Below are 20,551 nucleotides of genomic sequence, written 5' to 3' on the forward strand. Positions count from 1 at the left end.
AAATAAAAAAACTGAATAATATAATGGTTTTTACCCATAAATAAGGTTTTTTGAAATTGTAGAGTGGCTTTTTTTTTTTTTTGTTAGAATTCTCCCAAAGTTAAATGCGAAACATCACTATTGGTGACATGAATTATTTTAAAAGCAATGCAGTGAGGAAGTTAATCAAAGACTATTTATTTATAGTTTATCTATTAAGTTGTGATGGAATCGCATTAACAAAAATAACAAAAAACAAAATAGTAGGAAATATAAGTTTGAAGCTGCTATAGATATAAGTTGTGAGTACAGTGGTTAGTCACATTAGACATTACTGTAACGTTACTTACTATGTATTTCACTTCTGGAACTGACAACTTTACTCATCAACAATATTTACGGTAACTTTACAGGTTTATAATTCCTATAATATATTATTATATATATATGCAAATCCATCAAAAATGACCAAATGAAAATAATTTTATTTTGACTGATTCCTTGATATTTCCTATAAAATAATTTATGTCACTAATAGTAACATTAACTAGTTAATATTAAACCAAATTTAAGATATCGACCATACTAATAGAGTTAAAAAAAAAAAAAAAAGAAAAAATTTGATGCTTGTGCAGTTGAAATACACAAATGAAAACCGCATTCGAAATAAAACCTCTTTGATGTATTTATGTATTAGGAAAAAATAAGGATTTGTTTAAAAATCCACAGAGGTATGAAAAATTGTCAAAAAAGAAAAATATATATATATATATATATATATATATATATCATATAGTTATCAAAGGCAAGATAAGTTACTTTTCTACCTAACTGATTAAGTGTTTAGTGTTTTTATTTAATGTGAAATGTTTATTCTGTTCAAAAAACAAGTGCTATGTTAAAACAAGAAAAAATGACTGCAATGTCACTTTACATTTTTGTAGTCTTGACAATGACTTCAAAATAAAAAAATAAAAACAAAATGATGATAGAAACCCACCATATAAATGTCACGGTAACATTTATTGGGTGGGTTTCACCACTATTTTGTTTAATTTCTTATTTTGAAGTCATTGTTAAGACTACAAAAATGTAAAGTGACATCGCAGTCATTTTTTCCTTGTTCTCAGGTAGTGCTGAGCACTACTTGTTTTTTGAACAGAATAAACATTTTACATTAAAAAAAAAAACAAAAAACACTAAAAACTTATTCAGTTACATAGAAAAGTAACTTACCTTGCTATTTGATAACATTTATTTATTATATAATTCTTTTTTTGACAACTTTTTTGTACCTCTTTGGATTGTAAAACAAACCCCAAAATAACTATCTTCATAAAAAATTATGAAAAATTATCGACAATTTTAAATAAAAGTATAACTCAAACTTATATATTTCATGAGCCATCATGGCTCATTATGAAGAGTTACATAAAATAGGGGAGGTAAGTCTTCTAAGAGATTGTACTCCCAGATAATGTGAAAGCTCACCTGTCTCTTTTCTCCCCTATGCAGAGGAGGGGGAGAAATAAACTGATTTATCTCCCCTGTTTTTTACATAACTTTTCAAAATTACTGCAAACTACAATAAAATTGATTTGTACTTTTAATTACGTTTCTACTCGATAACTTTTCATAATTTTTGGTGGGGATACTTATTTTTGCCTTATATGTACGTACATCAAAACCTTTTTATTCGCAACAGGATTTTTATCTGTACTTTCAGCAGTAGAAGCACCAAAAATTAAATAAAACAAGGAAAGAGAACTGAAATTCTACATACTCTTTTTTTTTCTTTTTTTTTTTTTTAAATGAAACCATTTTTAGAAACAAAAAATTGAACACTTTAAAATCTAAAAATGAAAAGGGGGGGGGACTGAGATTCTATATTAATTTGTTTTTATAATCATGCCATTTTTAGAAGCAAAAGATTTAACACTGTAAAATAGAAGCAAAAGATTGAACGCTATGAAAAAAAAAAAAAAAAAAAATCAAACAAGGGGAGAAAACTGAGATTCTAGATAATTTTTTTTAAATGACTATTTTTAGAAGCAAAAGATTTAAAACTGTAAAATAGAAGCAAAAGATTGAACGCTATGAAAAAAAAAAAAAAAAAAAAAAAATGAAACAAGGGGAGAAAACTGAGATTCTAGATAATTTTTTTTAAATGACTATTTTTAGGAGCAAAAGCTTTTTAACACTTTAAAAAAAGCAAGGCAAATGAGAGAGGCTTCTTTAGGAAATATAGAACTTTAGGCATAAAAAAATAATAGCAGAATAAAATACTGCAGTTCATTTAAATAATCTCCGTATTGCTCATCAACATCGAGTTGTGGCAAAGACAACAAAAAACAAAACGTTCCTATTCTCTTGTCATCTCTATTTTGAACAAAGGCAATACGAAGGGTCTTATCGAAATCTTAGATTCTTATAAATAAATTCAGTAACACATTAAATTTGTATTCATTTTTCAGTCTTCAAGAAAAGCAGTATTAGTGGTGGAGGCCAGGGCACCATAGGTACTCGTGCAACCAGGGGCCCCATCTTGACTCACGTCATCCTGGTTGTTGGGTTGATCAAGCAACACATTCGCAACAAATGGCTGGAAAGAAAAAAGAAATATTTTGACAAAATTAAAAGATTGGGTGCTTATGCAGTATAATGGAATTTTGAGCAAATGCATTTCAGATAAAAAAAAAAACAAAAAAAACCTATCATGTACATATGCGTCATGTTGAAATTAATATAAATTACAAAAAAAAAAAAAATGGTCCAATAGACGATGTGCTAGATCTATTTTTCACCGAAAACATTTTCTATTTTTTTCAATGATAGATTTCAAAGAAAGCAAGGGAGATAAGTCAGTTTTTATACTCAACTGGTTGCACAACTCATTCTTGGCTTTCGGCCAAGATCAAAGTATAGCATCTGTTCTTCAGATGTTGCACTTCAATTTCTTGTTCTCTTTTAGTGGAGGAGAAATCTTTCACGACTGTGACAATTTAAAATTTTTGTTCCTTTTCTCCATATGTAAAAAACAACCTTGGTATCTAACTCTGTCCTGTGGGGAGGCATTGTAAATAGGAATTATTATGATAGAACTTGATAATTCGATAAATTCTATTTTTATTTTTCTACTGGATCATTTTTCGTGATTTTTGGAAATCATCCCTTTTTATATTAAAAGAAAAAAAGCAAATGCAAGTACTCTAGCTATTTAAGTGGAAATCTTATTAGATTAAAAAAGAGCAGAATCTGCTACAAAGTAATATCCTTGTTAATTGTTTGCTGCTTTAAAAGTTGCTCAGATTAACAAAACTTTATTATAACTTTAATAACTACATATAGTGCCAGAGATCTGTGAGACAGGCATTTCTGGCACTATGTACATAGAGTAAAAAAAGGAGGGGGGGGGATCCAGTGCATAATTTCTGGAAACATGTATAAGGGTTTAGCTTAATTGAATGGCAGAACAAACTAGCATATGAAGGTGTTGCTTATTATCCTAATATATTACAATGAAGGCAAAAAAGAAAATCAACTTGATTTTATTATAAAGGCTATTGTAAAAACATTTTTACATACAGTATAATCACGTTGACACACTAGTTCTTGTTAGATCATTAAAGTTAAGCAATGTTGAGTCTGGCCAGTATCAGATGGGTGACTATTTGGGAATACTGGGTGTAGTATGTATTGTTGAATAGCATTCTGGGCAACACCAGAATTATTGCTAGGTGTGCACACATGCAAATATTGTTGACAAGTCTTCAAAACAAGAAATGTCATCAGAAATCATAAACATTAGAAGGAATGTACAAAGGACTTGGAATTCAACATTTTTCAGCTGACAGAGTTTTTCGAAAATATAAAAAAAACACTTGGAATGCGGCTTTGATTGACAGTTGTGAGATGTGTTGGTAAACAAATGGAATTCAAAAAAAGACAGAAGAAAAAAAGACAGCGGAGGAAGCTGACCTGTGTCATCAGTCGTAAACAAGCCACTTGCCACTGAACATCTCCCTCTCTCTATAGCATACTGTGAAAGTATTTTGGAGAGAATAAATTGTGACTTTGGGTTTGTATTACTATACACATAGATTCAAAAAAGTTGTCAAAAAGCAAATATATAACAAATAAATGTTATCAAAGGCAAGATAAGTTACTTTTCTACCTAGCTGGATATGTTTTTAGTGTTTTTATTTAATGTAACATGTTTATTCAGCTCGAAAAACATACAGTGTTTACCGATGTATTGGAAAATTTAAAATGGCGCCCAACTCTCTCTTGAACACGGTAAGTTTGGAAAAAAGAGTTAAAAATAAAAAAATACTATACAAAATACTGTTAGAAACTCGCTCAATATGTTATCGTGACATAGGCTGACATATGTTCGGTGGGTTTCTTATAGTATTTTGTATAGTTTCTTATTTTTAACTCCTTTTCCCAAACTTACCGTGTTCAAGAGAGAGTTTGACCATTTTAAATTGTCCAATACATCAGTAAACACTGTGTTTTTCGAGCTGAATAAACATGTTATGTTAAATAAAAACACTAAAATGTATCCAGTTTGGTAAAAAAGTAACTTATCTTGCCTTTGATAACATTTATTTGTTATATATTTGTTTTTTTGACAACTTTTTCGAATCTATGTGTACAGTAATACAAACCCGTCACTTTTATACACCCAAAATTGTCAGTGTCTGTGATATATATTCACCACATATTTTGGCACACGATTTATGAAGTAAATAGATGATTCGGTAAAAACAATACAACCACAGCATAATGCGACAGTATTTAGGTGTGTAGATAAGTATAATATCTCTGGGAGTTAAATGATTCTGCCTTGCACAATTCCAGGTCACTATTGGGCAAAGCGTAGAACCTGTTAACCTCTCTCTGATATTCCAGAGGGTTACCATACAGGAGATAGATGAAACTTCTCAGCTATGAGAAGGAAACTCTGATAAAAAACCAAATTTGATAAACAGCATCTGTTAGCCCTGTAAGGCAATCTTTTAGTGACAGTGTCACCAACAAAACAACCGTTTCCAACTTGTCAGGAACCAGCACGGAAGTAGTAAGGCTCTGAAAACCGTCATGAGAATGTCTGTGTCAGTGCACAATCTGGTCTAACCAGAGACAGAGGAACAATTTCCTATATGAAAATTGAAATATTTCAGCTTTAAATTTAATCCATAGTCAATACACACTATTTAAGCAAGATTCCCTCAACTTGTATTTCTAAAACCTTAAATTTTAGACATTTTCTAGAATCATGTAATGAATTTTGATAAAAATTAGAGTAAGGATTCTAGATATGAGGTCTATGAATTATAAAACAAACCCAAAAAAGCATCTTCATAAAAAATTATGAAGAATTATCGACAAGTTTAATTAAAAGTATAAATCCAACTTATATTTTTCATGAGCCATCATGGCTCATTATGAAGAGTTACATAAAATAGGAGAGGTAAGTCTCCTACGAGATTGTACTCCTAGATGATGTGAAAGCCCACCCCCTCTATTTTCCTCCATATTAACATGAAAAGGAGGGGGAGAAATAACAGACTGATTTATCTCCCCTTGATTTTAATTTTACTAAGGGGACATGGAAGTTGTGCAAAATTGTTCATTTTCTTTTCTTTAATCTTTTGAGATGAGGTTTCATAATTTTCAGTATTCATTTTTTTGCGGACTGTTATCCTTATCTTCATAGTTGTTGTTTCACCACGTTTCGGCCAACTCATCCTCTGTCCTTTTTCAAGTGATTAATCATGATGGGATAGGAATGCCGAGTCTTGTAACTGTATCCCCAGTAATTACTGTCTTCCATAGTTGTTGTCTTCGAGGCACATGGCACAGTGGATAGAGGTGTTGAGTCTCAATGGTTTCAGGTGAGCATTGTCTAAAGATAGAGGTTTCAATCCTACCAAAGCAGGCCAGAGGATTAGTTGGCCAAAACGTGATGAGACAACAACTATGGAAAGCAGTAAATACTAGGGATACAGTTACAAGACTCAACATTCCTATCCCATTGCAGCCAATCACCTGAAGAAGGTCAGAGGATGAGGTGGACAAAACGTGGTGAAAACAACAACTATGATCAATAGTCCGCAAAAGAATGAATAAAAAAAAAAATGAATTTTACTTGTTCTGAAATGAATATTCTAGTTTATATAGATATATGTCAAAACATTGTTAATTCACGACCTGCACAGCAGCAGCTGAATAGCGTAGTGGTTAGAAGCCTTGACACTCGCTTGAGTGATCGGCCTCCGCGAATAAAAATAGTTTGTCTCTAAGTTTTATTAAGAAGCAGAAATTTATATAAGAACGAAAACATGTAATCCTATCCTAAGGAAATGAAACAAAACTTCTTTTGTGTAATAATTTATTATTTTTTTTTTTATTAATTACTGCAGTACTTGGTTTCAATTATTTCACGTATCACCGTAATAAAAAAAAATAAAACCAGAATAAAATAAACCCAAAAACAAATAAAAGTAAGACTCCAAAAACAAATGAAGGTTTATCGTTTCATTTCAATACTAAAAAAAAAAAATAAATAAAAAGGGGTAAAAAACAATAAAATTGTTTGAACTAAATAATAAAAATAACTAAGAAAAATAGAGAAAAAAAAAACAGGAAATGTTATACGTAATTATCACAAGGTGTAATCCTGTTCAAATGTTAGAACTTCACCTCCACTCCCAAAAGTGATCTGTTACATGAGGGCAAACGTGAAACCTGTAAGTTCCGATGTAAACCCGATATCCACTGCTCCACCACGATGGCATCGGAATAACGCCATGTTGTTTTTATATTTAAATCAAATAATGGAGAGGCGGTACTAAAATGAGGTCAAGCCGTGATGATGATGTAATATTTCTGTCCGTCTTTCTCTCTCTCTCTGCCATTACGATGATTTTATCTCTATCTCTCTCTCTTTCTGTCCGTCTCTTTCTCTCTTGTTTTGGTACAGTATTTGAATGTAAACAAAACAGATATGTCTCGCTCTGACTGTCTATCTATCTCTCTCCCTCTAGCACATTTAGAGAGAGAGAGAGGGAGAGAGAAAAGGAGAAAGGATAGAGAGAAGGAGAGAGGGATAGAGAGAGAGAGTGAAGCAAATATATCTGTGCTGTTCAGTAATCGGTTTATTTAGTGTAAAATGCTGGCCTCCTGTATCCGTAGACATCATGTTGGATAATGGCTTGTGCATTTGTTTTAGTTTACAGAATTGTAATCTGGAATAAGGGATCATTCTGATGTAAGCCAATAAGAATAGCAGGAATCTTGTTAGGCAGAATTTAATATTTTATGAATCTACGGACGGGAAGTTAACATTTGGGTTATTAGTTTATGAATCAATTATGAAGGGTATAACCACAATATCCATACCATGTGTATAAATCCCTGCGGTGTTTATGGGGATCAGTAGGAGGACTTCATAAATAGGGGGGAAAAATCGTAACTACTTCCTCTGTAGGTTAATGCGATAATGCTAGTGTAGCTCCTTGGAAGGAATCTAGGATTTTATTTGAACACCTGGATGTGTTAAAAAAGTCTTTATAAAGTTACATACATAAGAAATTTGTATGTGGCATCTGTTGTTATAAACCTACAGTATTTTGGTCCAGAGGGGAAAAACTGCGACGTTCTAATTATAAATAGGGACAAGCAAACATTTTTCCATACATACAGTTTTGTTGGCTATTAATCTCCCTCTTTTCTGACTTATGTCAACTTTGACAGTGGGAAGCAAAAAAGGAAAAAAAATAAATGTGTCTACTTTATGCAGAAAAAATAAAACCAGCACACAAGTATTAAGGCTATCATGAGAATGTTCGTGTCAGTATAAAAAAAAAAACAAAAAGAAAACAGCTCTCTCTCTCTCTCTCTCTCATATATATGAAGTGCCTTCAATAAGTTTCCAGACTTTTTTCATATGGGCAATGGGCACTTTTATTGATAGTACACAGATAAGACTCTAGTCCCCTTTGAAGTAATCTCCTCCAGATGCAATGCACTTTTTGTACCATTCCAACAACTTTTGGAAAGTCTCATGGAAGTCGTCTTGTGTGGTTGGTTGGTTGGTTGTTTTTGTTTTACGGCATATCAACCCTTTTTCAGGTTATTTAATGCCGAATCTGGTGATTTTGAAGAAAATTTTTTTTAATAGAATATATTTATTTTTTGCAAGTCAGTTTCTATTTAACCCATAGTTGGGACCCTAACAGGTACTACCACTCTGGGTCAGAGTGGACCTGGGAGCAATGGCAATTAAAGGGTAGCTCCACACTCCCCAGAGCCCGCAAGCTGGGGCCTCACCATCGGATATAGTTTAAGGTCATATCCAGGACCTCTTCTTGTGTGAGCGTCTCAATGACCCTTGTCACAGCCTCTTTCATCTTCTCAATTGTCTCATAATGACAACCTCTAAGGTTTTCCTTGAGCTTAGGGAATAATCAAAAGTGAAAGGGAGCAAGGCCTGGACTATAAGGAAGGTGAGAAAAGGTCTTTAAACTTATTTAAGGCACCTCACACCTTGCTGGACGTTTGTTCTGGCACGCACCCTTTATTGTGATCTTGTCCAACTGAGGACGCTGCCCTTAAACAAGTGAATTCATATCACGAAAATAAGAATCAAGACGAGACAAACGCTTGAAGACAAGAAGAGTTTGATTCACCTTGTTGTTGTTCTAAATCAATGATCAGTCGGGTGAAGTGGAGGTTAGACAGAGAGAGGTTGATAATTACTGATTAATCATATCTTATCCGGACATCTCTAAAACAAGTTCACAAGTGTGTGCTTCCATGCATACTGACGATTAATCTCCCTTGCTCTCTCTCTGGGTCATGTGACATCATACATTTTGAGCACACAGGAGGTCAAGCTCAGCTGAGTACATTGAGCTGACCCAGATTGAATATCATTTCCTGTTATTCTCAACTAACAAAATTATACTCATTCAATATTTAGCAAGGTAATAGGACGAACGGTTGAAAACAAGAAAAGGTTTATTTGCCTTGTTATTCCAATTCACTAACCGGTGAGGTGGGATAATCGTTAGACAAAGAAAGAGATTGATAATTACTGAATAATCATATCTTATCTGGACGTCTAAAACCACGGGTTCATAGATATGTGCTTCCAAGCACACTATCTCTTTATAACATGAGATATCATATCCAATCCAAGCACACAGGATGTCGAGCTGACATCAGAATACTCTAAGCTGACCCTGATTGAACCTTCTTTCTTGTTATTCTCAACTAAAACAAACTAGACTTGCCCAATATTTAACACGTCCATGAACAAATTTTTTTTTATCCATTTTAAGTTGATTTAAAAAAATAAAAATAACCAACCTTGCTTTGTTCTTTTCCTTTAGTGTCAGTCGTCAAATGCTGAAAACAAAAAAAAATTGTCAATACCAATTAGAAAAGAATTATAAAAGATTTTAATACAATTTTATTCAATTTGAAAATTGTGTGTATATATATATATTACTATTTTATCTGCTTAGTTACACATGTTTCGGTTACCAAATCGTATCAACGATCCAATAATTTCAGACTTTACAGAAAAGGAAAGTTTGATGATGCTATTGGATCATTGATATGATTCAGTAACCAAAACATGTGTAACTAAGCAGATAAAACGGTAATAAAAATATATATTTGCTCTGCAATAGTATTGAGCACTCTCTTCGGGTTTTTACTAATTACCATTTTTGCTACGTATATATATATATATATTTATTGCATTACAAATAAGTGCATATATATATCTATAATATAAAGCTGAATGTGTGTGTGTGTGTGTGTGTCTGGTCACGAATAGGCTCCTATATGGTTGACTATTTTAAAAAACTGATTACATATAATGATAGAAGATGTATCAAGACACAGGAATGGGTATGTTTGATCTGGCAGAACAGTGGTTCATTAAAATTGTGGGGGTCTGCGTTCGCGCCTGGTCCACAAAGTATGAAAATAAAAAAAAATAAAAAAAAAAGTTTACAAGGGTTTTTGATATAGATGTACATAAGAATACTTTGATAAGTATGTTCTAACTTAAATAGGGATGGTATAATAAAATTGTGGGGTCTGAGTTTGTGCCTGGCCGCCATAGAATGGAAATAGGCACAAACTTTAATAAAGACTTTTCATATCTATCGGCATAAGTATACTTTGATAATTATGTTTCAGTTTGAAGAAATATGGTATAATAAAATTATGGGGTGTTCGTTTGTACCTGACCTCCATAGAATGGAAATATGTCACAAAGTTTAAGAAGGTTTTTTAATAAAGATCCACAGAATATTGTGATAAGTGTTTCAGTGTGAACAGGTATGGTATAATAAATTATGGGGTTTATCTATTTTATTTTTACTTTCATCATATTTTGCTTTGGTTTTGAAGTTCAACCCAAATTTACAACCCTTCCTTTTCATAACCTATCATACTTTCATAAATCCGAGTCCATTTTCTGTAGGCTGTTTTTGAACCCAGTTAACGACGGGTACTTTTGCTAGTATATATATATATATATATATATATATGTGCTTATGTGTAATGTAATAAATCCAATATTGCATAAATGAAGCAGAATTCTGACAGTTTGCTTTCAAAATCGACAAATTCTGGTCAGAAGAAAAAAAAGGTCACAATTGATTAATTGATTTTTCGGCTGAGCAGGTGTCAAATTATCACCACTAAAGGCAAAAACAAGTTCGACTCCCTGATGAGTCCAAAACAATGAATTTTCATATTAAAAGACAAAATATTTTTTATGAAATTAAATTTCCAACATCAAACTTAAAAGCTCAAACTTCACTGATTATTGGATTTGTTAGTCAAGTGAATAAAATGATGGTTTAGTTTGATTGGTTTAGTGGGATATCAATCTTTATGGGTCCTATTGGGCAAGGTCAAAAAAAAAAAAAATTGAAAGTAGGGTATGATCACCTTGGAGGATTTTTACTACTAAGGATGGGGGCAGGGTCATTCATTCACCTTATTAGCTAAGAGGCTAAAAGTTGAAAAGAGGAACAGTTATCCAAAAAATTGGGTTTTTTATGTGGGTGATTTCCAATTGTCCTCAAAGGGGCATAGATAGGACAAAAATAGATTTCATTGGAAGAAAATGCAGAGTAGGGACAGAATAAAAGCAAAAAAAAAATTGGTTAGTAAGACCCTTCCAATCTTTTCTAAATAATTAAATAATTCCCTGTTTTTCAGTTTGTACATAACTGAAAACAAGCAGGTCAATCTTTAAATGGAGGTAGGATTTAAGCAGGAGAAAAAAAAAGGGGGAGATGGAGTTTGGAGCTTGGGTGGTGTCCTTTGAAGATAAATGCAGTTTGGGCAAGGTCAAATAATAATAAAATTGAAAGTAGGGTGTGATCATCTTGGAGGATTTCTATTACTAAGGGAGGAGGTGGGGTAACTCATTCACATGACTAGCTAAGAGGTTAAACAGATTCTCATCTGAAAGCCACAGTTTATGGATCATTTCATCATTTCATGCTAATGTTTGTTTATTTCATATCAGAGTTGTGTTATGCTTGACACCATATGATCAAACTTCCTAATGTTTCTAATATACCCAATAAGGATTTTTAAATTTTGACAGTTAAAACGGATTATTTAAGGCAGGACAGCAACATTAACCTTTTTAATGTGCATGAAATTGAACTTTAAATTGAAATTAAAAAAAAAAAAAAACACAAAAAAAAATATAAAAAAACGTAAGCCATCATTTAAAGAGGTAATAACTTTTACAAATGGAGAAATCAAATTCTAGGTAGTCAACACCAAGTCAGATATATTCCCCATTTCTTGGGTTGTTTCTCTTCCCTTCGTAAAATGTTTCTCCCACAGCAAACATTACAACTATGCAATCCACTACATGTTTAAATTGGCAACTCGATCGAATTTAACATTGTAACTATGTGGCTGATTTTCCCATGAAAGGACAGCAGTAGACACACGGTCTCAGAGGCTGTAAGTTCAGAGCTGAAAAATAGGTAGCAAATAGTGTTGGGACATTAATCGGAATCGGAAAAATCAGAACTTTTTGGAGTATCGGGAATCAGAATCGGAAAAATGTGTGCATTTTCCGGTGCCAAAAACGATTGATTTATCTTTTCCCATTTGATTTTGGTTTTAAAAAAAAAAAAAATCTTCCACTGGTTGTTGTAATAATAAAATAGTAAATATTTATTGATTTAAACTCCCAGTAAAAGTAAAATCGTTAGATGACCCCCGACAAGTGTACTTTTACATTTGAGAAAATATATGATGTGTTTTTTTTATGGTAATTGGGACAATATAACCATTTTATAGTTAAATATTTAGAAATTTATGAAGAATCGAAATCGGAAATTTAGTACGGAATCAGGAAAAAATATTGGAATCATCCCATCAGTAGCAGCAAAGCAACCCTATTAAACCTCTACTTTTAATCTTTCTGGTTAGCCATGGGATCAATAACGTCTTCTTTTTATTTAAAAATTAATGCATTCATACATTTTTCATTGTCACTTTATTACTTTATATTTAATATTTTAACGAGACAGATGTATTCATTTTTATCAATCTAAAATCCATGTTTTTCTGTTATTCTTGTTGTTTACATATTTATATATTTTCATGGATCAATTACGGTTTAAAGATCTCAACAGAAGCGGGGAAACAAGATTGGTTTTTAATGTAGAGTTACTCGCTTGAAACCAGGTTGTGATTTTATTATGCATGAAAATTTCCTCGGTCTAGAAAGATTCCCTTCAACCAAAAAATAATGAAAATATGAAGATGTAAAATAATTACCCCCTTGTTTTGTTTAAATAGTTTCATCAAAAAGTTTTGTACAAAAAAAAACAAAAAAAAAAAACAATGAAAATTATGAACGCAGAATGAATTTTGAGGAAAAAACAATCAAATATTGTTTGTAGAATTACAGAATTAATATTAGTAAATGAATGTAACCGGTTTCAGTGGTCAACTGAAAGAAAAACTGGACATTTAGTATTTCTGGTCAAGAGTAAATATGTCTGGGGTACTGGTTGTCAAGAGGAGTTTTATTCAGAGAGATTTAAGACTTTTTTCATATTAGGCACTTTATTGATAGTACACATATAAAACTCTAGTTCCCTTTGGAGTAATCTCCTCCAGCTGCAATGCACTTGTTGTACCATTCCAACAACTTCTGCCTCATATAAGTCCTCTTGTGTGAGCGTGCCAATGACCCTTGTCATAGCCTCTTTCATTTGTCTTATAATGACAGCCTCAGCTTGACAGCTTAGGGAAAAATCCAAAGTCACAGGAAGCAAGGTCTGGACTATAGGGAGGGTGAGAAAAAATGTCTTTAAACTTATTTAAGGCATCTCACACCTTGCTAGACGTTTGCTCTGGTACACATCCTTTATTGTGATCTTGTCCAAGCGAGGACGCTGCCCTTAAACAACTTCATATCATGAAAATAAGGACCAAAACGAGACAAACGATTGGAGACAAGAAGAGTTTTATTCAGTTTGTTGGTAACTAGTAGGGTAAAGTGGAGGTTAGACAGAGAGAGACTGATAATTACTGAATAATCATATCTTATCCAAACATCTTAATCAATCAGAGAGATTGCTGAGAATAAGAGCATTAACAACTCAGCATTGGACAGAGACGACTGCCACTGGGGCCGACACAACTAAACAATTATCAACGGACAACATTTGAGGTCTCTAACCACACACACACGCCACAACCATGTTATATCTACAACTTGTCTTGAATTGTTTTTATTGTAGTGTGACCGCTCAGATAATTATCAGGTTACATAGGAATGAATCCTGGTATAAGTTATTATAATTAAATGTTGATGGAAAAGAATTAAAAAAAAAACATTTGCAAAAACAGATGCGGGTATTAATAAATACTAGTGAAAATTCCAGTGCTTTCTACATCAATCTGTATAATTGTTATGTTGAGCCTTTTGGTTATGATCACAGCATAGCATCTGTTTTATGTTGTGGCAGGCAATGCCAAAGGTCTGAACGATTATTATTATTATTATTGATTTGTTAACTGTTATGTAGAAAAAGACATGCAGAGAGAATGTTTTAAAAGAAAGGAATGTTTAGCTAAAATATATTAAAAATTTAACGGAAGAATTTTAACTTGGATAAAATATTACAGAGATATTTATGTAATAAAATAGAACAAAAAACAATGGAATTGACTTGGTAACAAAGAAAGAGTAGGTTTTGATATATAGACTAGAGATACAAAGAAGCAGAACGAGGGAATCGTTCATGAGAGGAGGTTTACTTTGTCAGTCATGGAAGCATTCGACTGAGCTAACGAAGAGACAATGAACTGCACGCCTGTGGAACTCTGTTCTGCCTGCTTCCCACCTGACTACAACTTGGATGTCTTCAAGTCCAACGTTAACAAATTCCTAATGAACCGCCCCCTTAAGTAAACACTTCATCAAATCTCCAAACTAACGTAATGTACTTGCAATAACCCTTATCCCTGAGTGGCTTCCGGGCCTTGATAAGTGGTGACCACTGTGTAAAAAAAAAAAAATGTAAGGCCTAAAGCGAGAGAAAGCATTATAACTGAGGGAAACACCTAACCATGAAAATAAGAATAAATGAGGAAAAACAAAAAGGAATTCTGTTACTACTTCACAGTGAAATATTGTCTTGCAGTGTCCAGGAGATGAAGGGAGCCACAACCTAAGGTTAATAGTTCATTAAACGCCCATTGTGTGCTCATGTGTCATGTTTGTTGAACCCGTCCCGAACTAATGACTTATCTTGTCCATCTTACGTGAACTCTTGTTTGAATATGTGTAACCATGCACACTCACATCCACAACGAAATATTTCTAACCACTAGACGATATACGAGCATCGGTTTCATACACACATATATTTATATAGACTAGACGTACATGAACACATGCATAGACTCATTATATATACACCCGATAATACAACATAATTTACTGTTAATAATAATAATCTTCCTCTGCTCACAAGTCATTAAAAAGAAAGGCTGAAGATTATTATATATTTTTGCAATATCAACACATTACCAAATAGCTTTTAAGGAGACAATCTGGTGTGTCCGGAGTCAAGTTAGGATTGCTGTCTGAGCTGATATATGATGCGAAACCCAAATATGGCAATGAGGGAAGTGCATTACTGAAGATCTCCTTTGAGGCAGCTGAAGAATGTATTGCATGGTTTACCTTTGAAATAATAAACGCCTTTCAAGGTCAATACTATTAAGAGAAAAATACTGGTGTTGCTTCTTTCCCATCTCCCTCAAATCAGTTGAAATATGCAGCTAATTAGTTGCTCCATCAAGTTGACCTGGATTCAGTTATGAATTAAGGCATGTACTAGATTGTTTTGTTTAATCCTGCTATCAAACCATGTATGGATCACATTGCTGTCATATTTGAATTTCTGTTCCATTTTACGGTTCTTGATAACGTGGAGAAACGTATCTGTAATTTGTTTGTTTGTTTCTTTCTTATTCTTTGCAACTTCTCTCTCACAGATGTGATGTTGCTAGTCTCAGTCTTTTCTATAAATACTTTTATGGCATGTGTTCTTCAGAATCGTCTGATCTATTCCCTGCTTCCTTTGTTCCAGCTCATTTGGCTTGTTGATCTCGTGGTCTCCGTCAATTCACTGTTTTGATATCTCACTGTAATACACCTTCCTATTCCAGAAGCATCTTTCCAAGAACTTAAAGCTTGTGGAACTCTCTTCCTGATGACTGTTTTCCTCCTACCTATTGACCTTAGTTTGGAAAATACTAAGGTCAATAGGCATCTCCTGCCACTTGTTTTCTATATATTCATTGATTTTTCTTTTTAGGTCTGTGTGTGGTATTTTAATTTTTTTTCATTTGGTGGTTTGTGGCTTCTTTAGCCAGTTTATCTGCCCTTTCATTTCCTGGGATGCCGACATGGCTTGGTATCCAGACTATTATAATTTTTTAATTGTTTTTTTTCGGTTATTTCATTGGATTCTTGTATAATTTCTGTGATAAAAGGGTGTTTAGATTTTTCTTCAAGGGCCATGATACAGAATAGGGAGTCTGTATATATTATGAATTTTTGTTCGTTGATGTCTTTGATGTGTTTGAGAGCTATTTTGATTGCCTGCAGCTCGGCTGTATATATTGAAGCCTCGTTGGGCAGTCGTATTTGATATTGATTTTATCCATCTGTGCATGCTGCACTTGTTCCATTTATAATTTTAGACCCATCCGTGTATATTTCTATGTATTCTGCGTATTTTTCTCTTAGTTCTCCGAAGTTGCTTCTGTTTGTTATATTATTTGTAATGTTTTTCTTGTAAGCAGTAAATGTTAGGTCGGTTTTTGGTTTGTGTTTTTGTCCATGGTGGTCTGTCGTTTATTTTTTGAGTAATTATATTGTCAGGGTTTTCATTGATTTGATGTATTATTTCTTTAATTCTGTGTCCAAAGGAGGGTATACTTTTTGGTTTCCCTGAATAAAAGTTTGTACATTGTGGGTTGAAGGTAGTTTTGTATGTTGGGTTTTCGGGGTTGCTTTGTAGTTTTGTTGCATATTGTAACGCTAGTTTTTCCCATCTTAAATGCAGGGGTAGTTCTTGGGCTTCTACGTGAAGGCTTTCCATTGGAGAAGTTCGGTAGGCTCCCAGGCTAAGTCTTAAACTTTGATTCTGTATTGTTAGTAGTTTGTTTTTGTAGGATTTGTAAGTAGAGCTGTATATGGCACAACCATAGTCCAGTTTGGATCTGATATGTGAGCGATATATTTTGAGCATTGTAGCTTGATCTGCTCTCCAGTCTAGTTTTGATACTATTTTTAAGATATTTATTGCTTTTAAGCATTTTTGTTTTAATTTGTTAATGTGCTCCTTGAAGTTTAGTTTATTATCAAAATTGATCCCTAAAAATTTGGTATGTTGTACTACTGGTATTAGTTGCCCATCTAATTTGAGCTGTGAGTCAAGGTGGTATTTTTGTTTCTTACAAAAGTGGATACATGTGGTTTTGCTTTTGGACATTTTGAATCCATTTTGGTTAACCCAAAGATCTATTTTGTTAAGGCAATTTTGCATTTGTCTTTTGATAGTTGGCATATTTGGTGATGAGCAAGTTATTGAAAAGTCATCAACAAATGTTTTTTCGAATCCCATGTTAACATTTTCGATTATACCATTGATTTTAATTAGAAAAAGGGTGGCAGATAGTACACTACCCTGTGGTACCCCTGTTTCTTGTGTGTATTGATCTGATATTATATTTCCTAAGCATACTTTATATGTTCTGTGGGATAGGAATTCTGGGATAAATTTTGCTAGATTTCCTCTGATTCCCATATTATGAATATCTTTCAAGATTCCGTACCTCCATGTGGTGCCATACGATATCAAAAAAGATTGAGACCACGTGATGGTTTCTTATTAGACCATTACGAATATATGTTTCTAGTCGAATAAGTTGGTCGTTTGAACCTTTATTTTGTCTTTGGTGTGTAGAGATGAGGTTATTTTTTTCTAAATGCCACATTAGTCTTGTATTGACCATCCTTTCTGTTGTTTTGCATATACAGCTTGTTAGGGCGATGGGACGATAATTGGTAGGGTTGGAGTGATCTTTTCCTGTTTTAGGAATTGGGATGATATTGGATTCGAGCCAGTGTTTTGGAAAATTGTAAATCCACCATATTTTGTTAATTATCTGTAAGAGAATGTTGAGAGATGTGTCTGGCATGTGTTTTAGAAATTGATAGTGAATGTCGTCTGGACCGGTAGCTGTATCTTTACTTTTATGAATTGCATTTTTTAGTTCTGTTATAGTTAAAGAGGTGTTATAGTATTCTTTGTTATTGGATGTGAAGTTGAGTTTTTCTTTTTCTGCATTGTTTTTATATTTTTGGAATTTGGAGGAGTAGTGGTTGGATGAAGAGTTTTGGCTGAATTCATTTGTGATTATGTTTGCTATTTCTTTTTTGTCTATAATTTGTCTACCATTTGGTGTACTTATATTATTTATTGGTGTTCATAGTTTTTTTCCAGTTATTTTTCTTATTTCCCATGTTTTTTTGATGGCGTGTTGTTCAATATGGAAATATAGTTTTGCCAGGTTTCTTTTGCTTTTTTTATAGTATAGCGCGCTTTTGCTCGTGCTTGTAGGTATTTTTGGAGGTTGGTTTTGTAGGATGTTTGAAGTGTTTTAGCATTTTTTTCCTGTTGGTTATTGCTTCTTTACATTCTGTTGTAACCCATGGTGTTGATTTTGGGTGTGGTTTAGTGGAAGATTTTGGGATTGTCTTGATTGCTATTTCGTTTAGCATATTGGTGAAAGCTAACATAGGATCTGGTTTGTTAACTATTTCTTGGTTAATTAAGTTTGTACAAAGTTTGCTAAATTCAGTCCAGATAGCTTTATAGATTTGCCATTTTGGTTTTGTTTCTTCTGTTGCAGGTTCTTGGGTTTTGAGAAAAATTGGGAAGTGATTGCTGCTGCACTGGTCGTTATGTACCTCCCATTGGAAATCCATAAATATTGTGGGGAGCATAGTGTTAGGTCAATAGCTGATGTCGTTCCTGTGCTTGGGTGAAGGTATGTGTGTGTTTTGTCGTTAAATATAGCTATTTCGGGTGATTCCAGTAATGATTCAATGATTTTCCCAGTTTGGTTAATATTCTCACATCCCCACATTTTGTTATGGGCGTTGAAGCCCCCCATTAATATAAAAGGTGTGGGGAGTTGTGTTATCAGATCTTCCATTGTTTGGAGTTGTAATTTTAGTTGTAATTTTATATGTTTTATATGTTTTTTTATTATAATTGAGGTGCCACCTATTGGTCGATTATCTGTTTGTGATCTATTTGTTTGGTTGTAAATGTGGTATCCTTTGAAGTTGATGGTGCCTGTTTCTTTTAGAAGAGTTTCCTGTAGGCCAATTATGTTGGGGTTATATTGTGCTATTATTTGTTTGATTTCTTTGTCGTTTGGTTTTATGCCTCTGCAGTTACACTGTACGATGTTTTTATTCATTTGCATAAATAAGTTCTTTCTTTTTTTTTCTGTTTGGTTTTTGTTTAGGTTTTTATATCTAGTATTGTGTGGTTTTTGTTTTGTGTTTACTTGAACTGCTTGGTTCCTCAGTCTCCGTTTTCTCCTCCTGGTCAGTTCTGTTTTTGGAGCTAGATTTATTTCTGTGACTCGATTTCAATCAATTCATATTATTTTCATTTTCGATTAATATTATTTCTGTTTTTTGTTTGTTTTGGTTTTTGGAAAGAGGATTTGTGTTTTCCCGTTCTGTTTCCATCTTTCCAGATATTGTGTGTTTATTTTCTTTCTGCTTTTGTCTTTGTTTGTGATTTGGATCTTTCATGGTTTATTTGTGGTTTTTGTTGTTCAGGTTCTTTTTTGTTCTTTGGGACTTGTTTTAGATCATTTGACCGAGTTTTAGAATATACTGGTATTTGTTTTTTGTTGTTTTCGTTAGTTTTTAAAGTTTCAATTAGATTTTTGAGTTCGGAGATTAGCTTAAGTAGGTCTTGGTAGTGGGTTTGGTTTGTTTGGTTTGAAATTTTTGGGATGTCTGCGTAAGTGTTTATTTTCTCTCGAGAGCTTGCTATTTTCCTTGCTTCAGGAAAGGATACATTTTGTTTGTATTTTATTTCAGCTATTTATTTTTATTTTTTGAAGATTTTGCATATTTTAGAGTATGCTGGGTGTTTTTCTTAGCAATTTGGGCATTTTGTTTCGTTGGGGCATTCACTTTCAGTGTGGTTAGGTCCTTATAAGCCACATTTTCCACATATTTTCTGTCCTTTGCATGTTTCTCTGTTATGTCCATATTTATGACACTTGAAACATCTTAGAGGGACTGGTATATATTGTTCTACTTTTTCTATTGTATATCTGATTTTTATTTCTTTGGGAATTTTTGGTGTATTGAATGTTAGTATGTAGGTTTTTGTAGGTATGGTTTTTATGTTTATTCGAACATGATTGATTACTCCCTGTTTTCTTAGGGCATTTTCTATTGCTGCTGTAGCCAAGGTTAATTCATGGCTTTTTATGACACCTTTTGATGTGTTTAATCTTTCATGGGCATAACTTTTGCATTTATAGATATGGAATTTTTCCATTTCTAAGATGTTTTTTGCATCTTTATAGTTGTCTACTGTGATAAGTAGATTGCCATTTTTCATTTTTTGGGCTGTTTTTGGGTTGCTATTTTGAGACAGAATTTTTTCAATTAAGAAAGGAGACAGATCGCTGATCTTTTTTCCTTCTAAGGTTTTGATTACTATGAATCTTGGATATTTTTCTTTATCAATTATTTCATAGTTATATTCTTGCTCACTGTCTGAGCTGGTTACGTCAGAGTGGGTTCTTTTCGATTTTGTTTTATTTTTTTGGTTTCTGGGTTTTTTGTTTGGGTTTATTATATCCATGGAAGTTTGTTTAGATTTTTATCTCTTTTGCTCCCCACCCTCCTCGGAGCCTGAAACTGGGAGATGTAAGGGGG

The 20,551-nt window shown here is 33.1% G+C and overlaps 1 protein-coding gene across 4 annotated transcripts in view; it reads right to left on the minus strand.

Annotated features, from left to right (window-relative positions):
• Positions 1–2,240: 2,240 nt before the first annotated feature.
• LOC145255782 (mechanosensitive cation channel TMEM63B-like) overlaps positions 2,241–20,551 on the minus strand; it is a 190,510-nt gene continuing 172,199 nt past the window's right edge. For all 4 annotated transcript variants that reach the window (XM_080114452.1, XM_080114451.1, XM_080114454.1 and 1 more), the window contains 2 exons: positions 9,358–9,396; positions 2,241–2,581 (listed from right to left, as the gene is read on the minus strand). In XM_080114452.1, the coding sequence (XP_079970578.1) occupies positions 2,450–2,581; positions 9,358–9,396 (171 nt within the window). In that variant the 3' untranslated portion in view covers positions 2,241–2,449. The remainder of the gene's footprint in view (positions 2,582–9,357; positions 9,397–20,551) is intronic.

This window comes from Euprymna scolopes, chromosome 31, assembly GCF_053919585.1.
Source record: "Euprymna scolopes isolate OS-2025 chromosome 31, ASM5391958v1, whole genome shotgun sequence".
Classification (NCBI taxonomy): Eukaryota; Metazoa; Mollusca; class Cephalopoda; order Sepiida; family Sepiolidae; genus Euprymna; species Euprymna scolopes.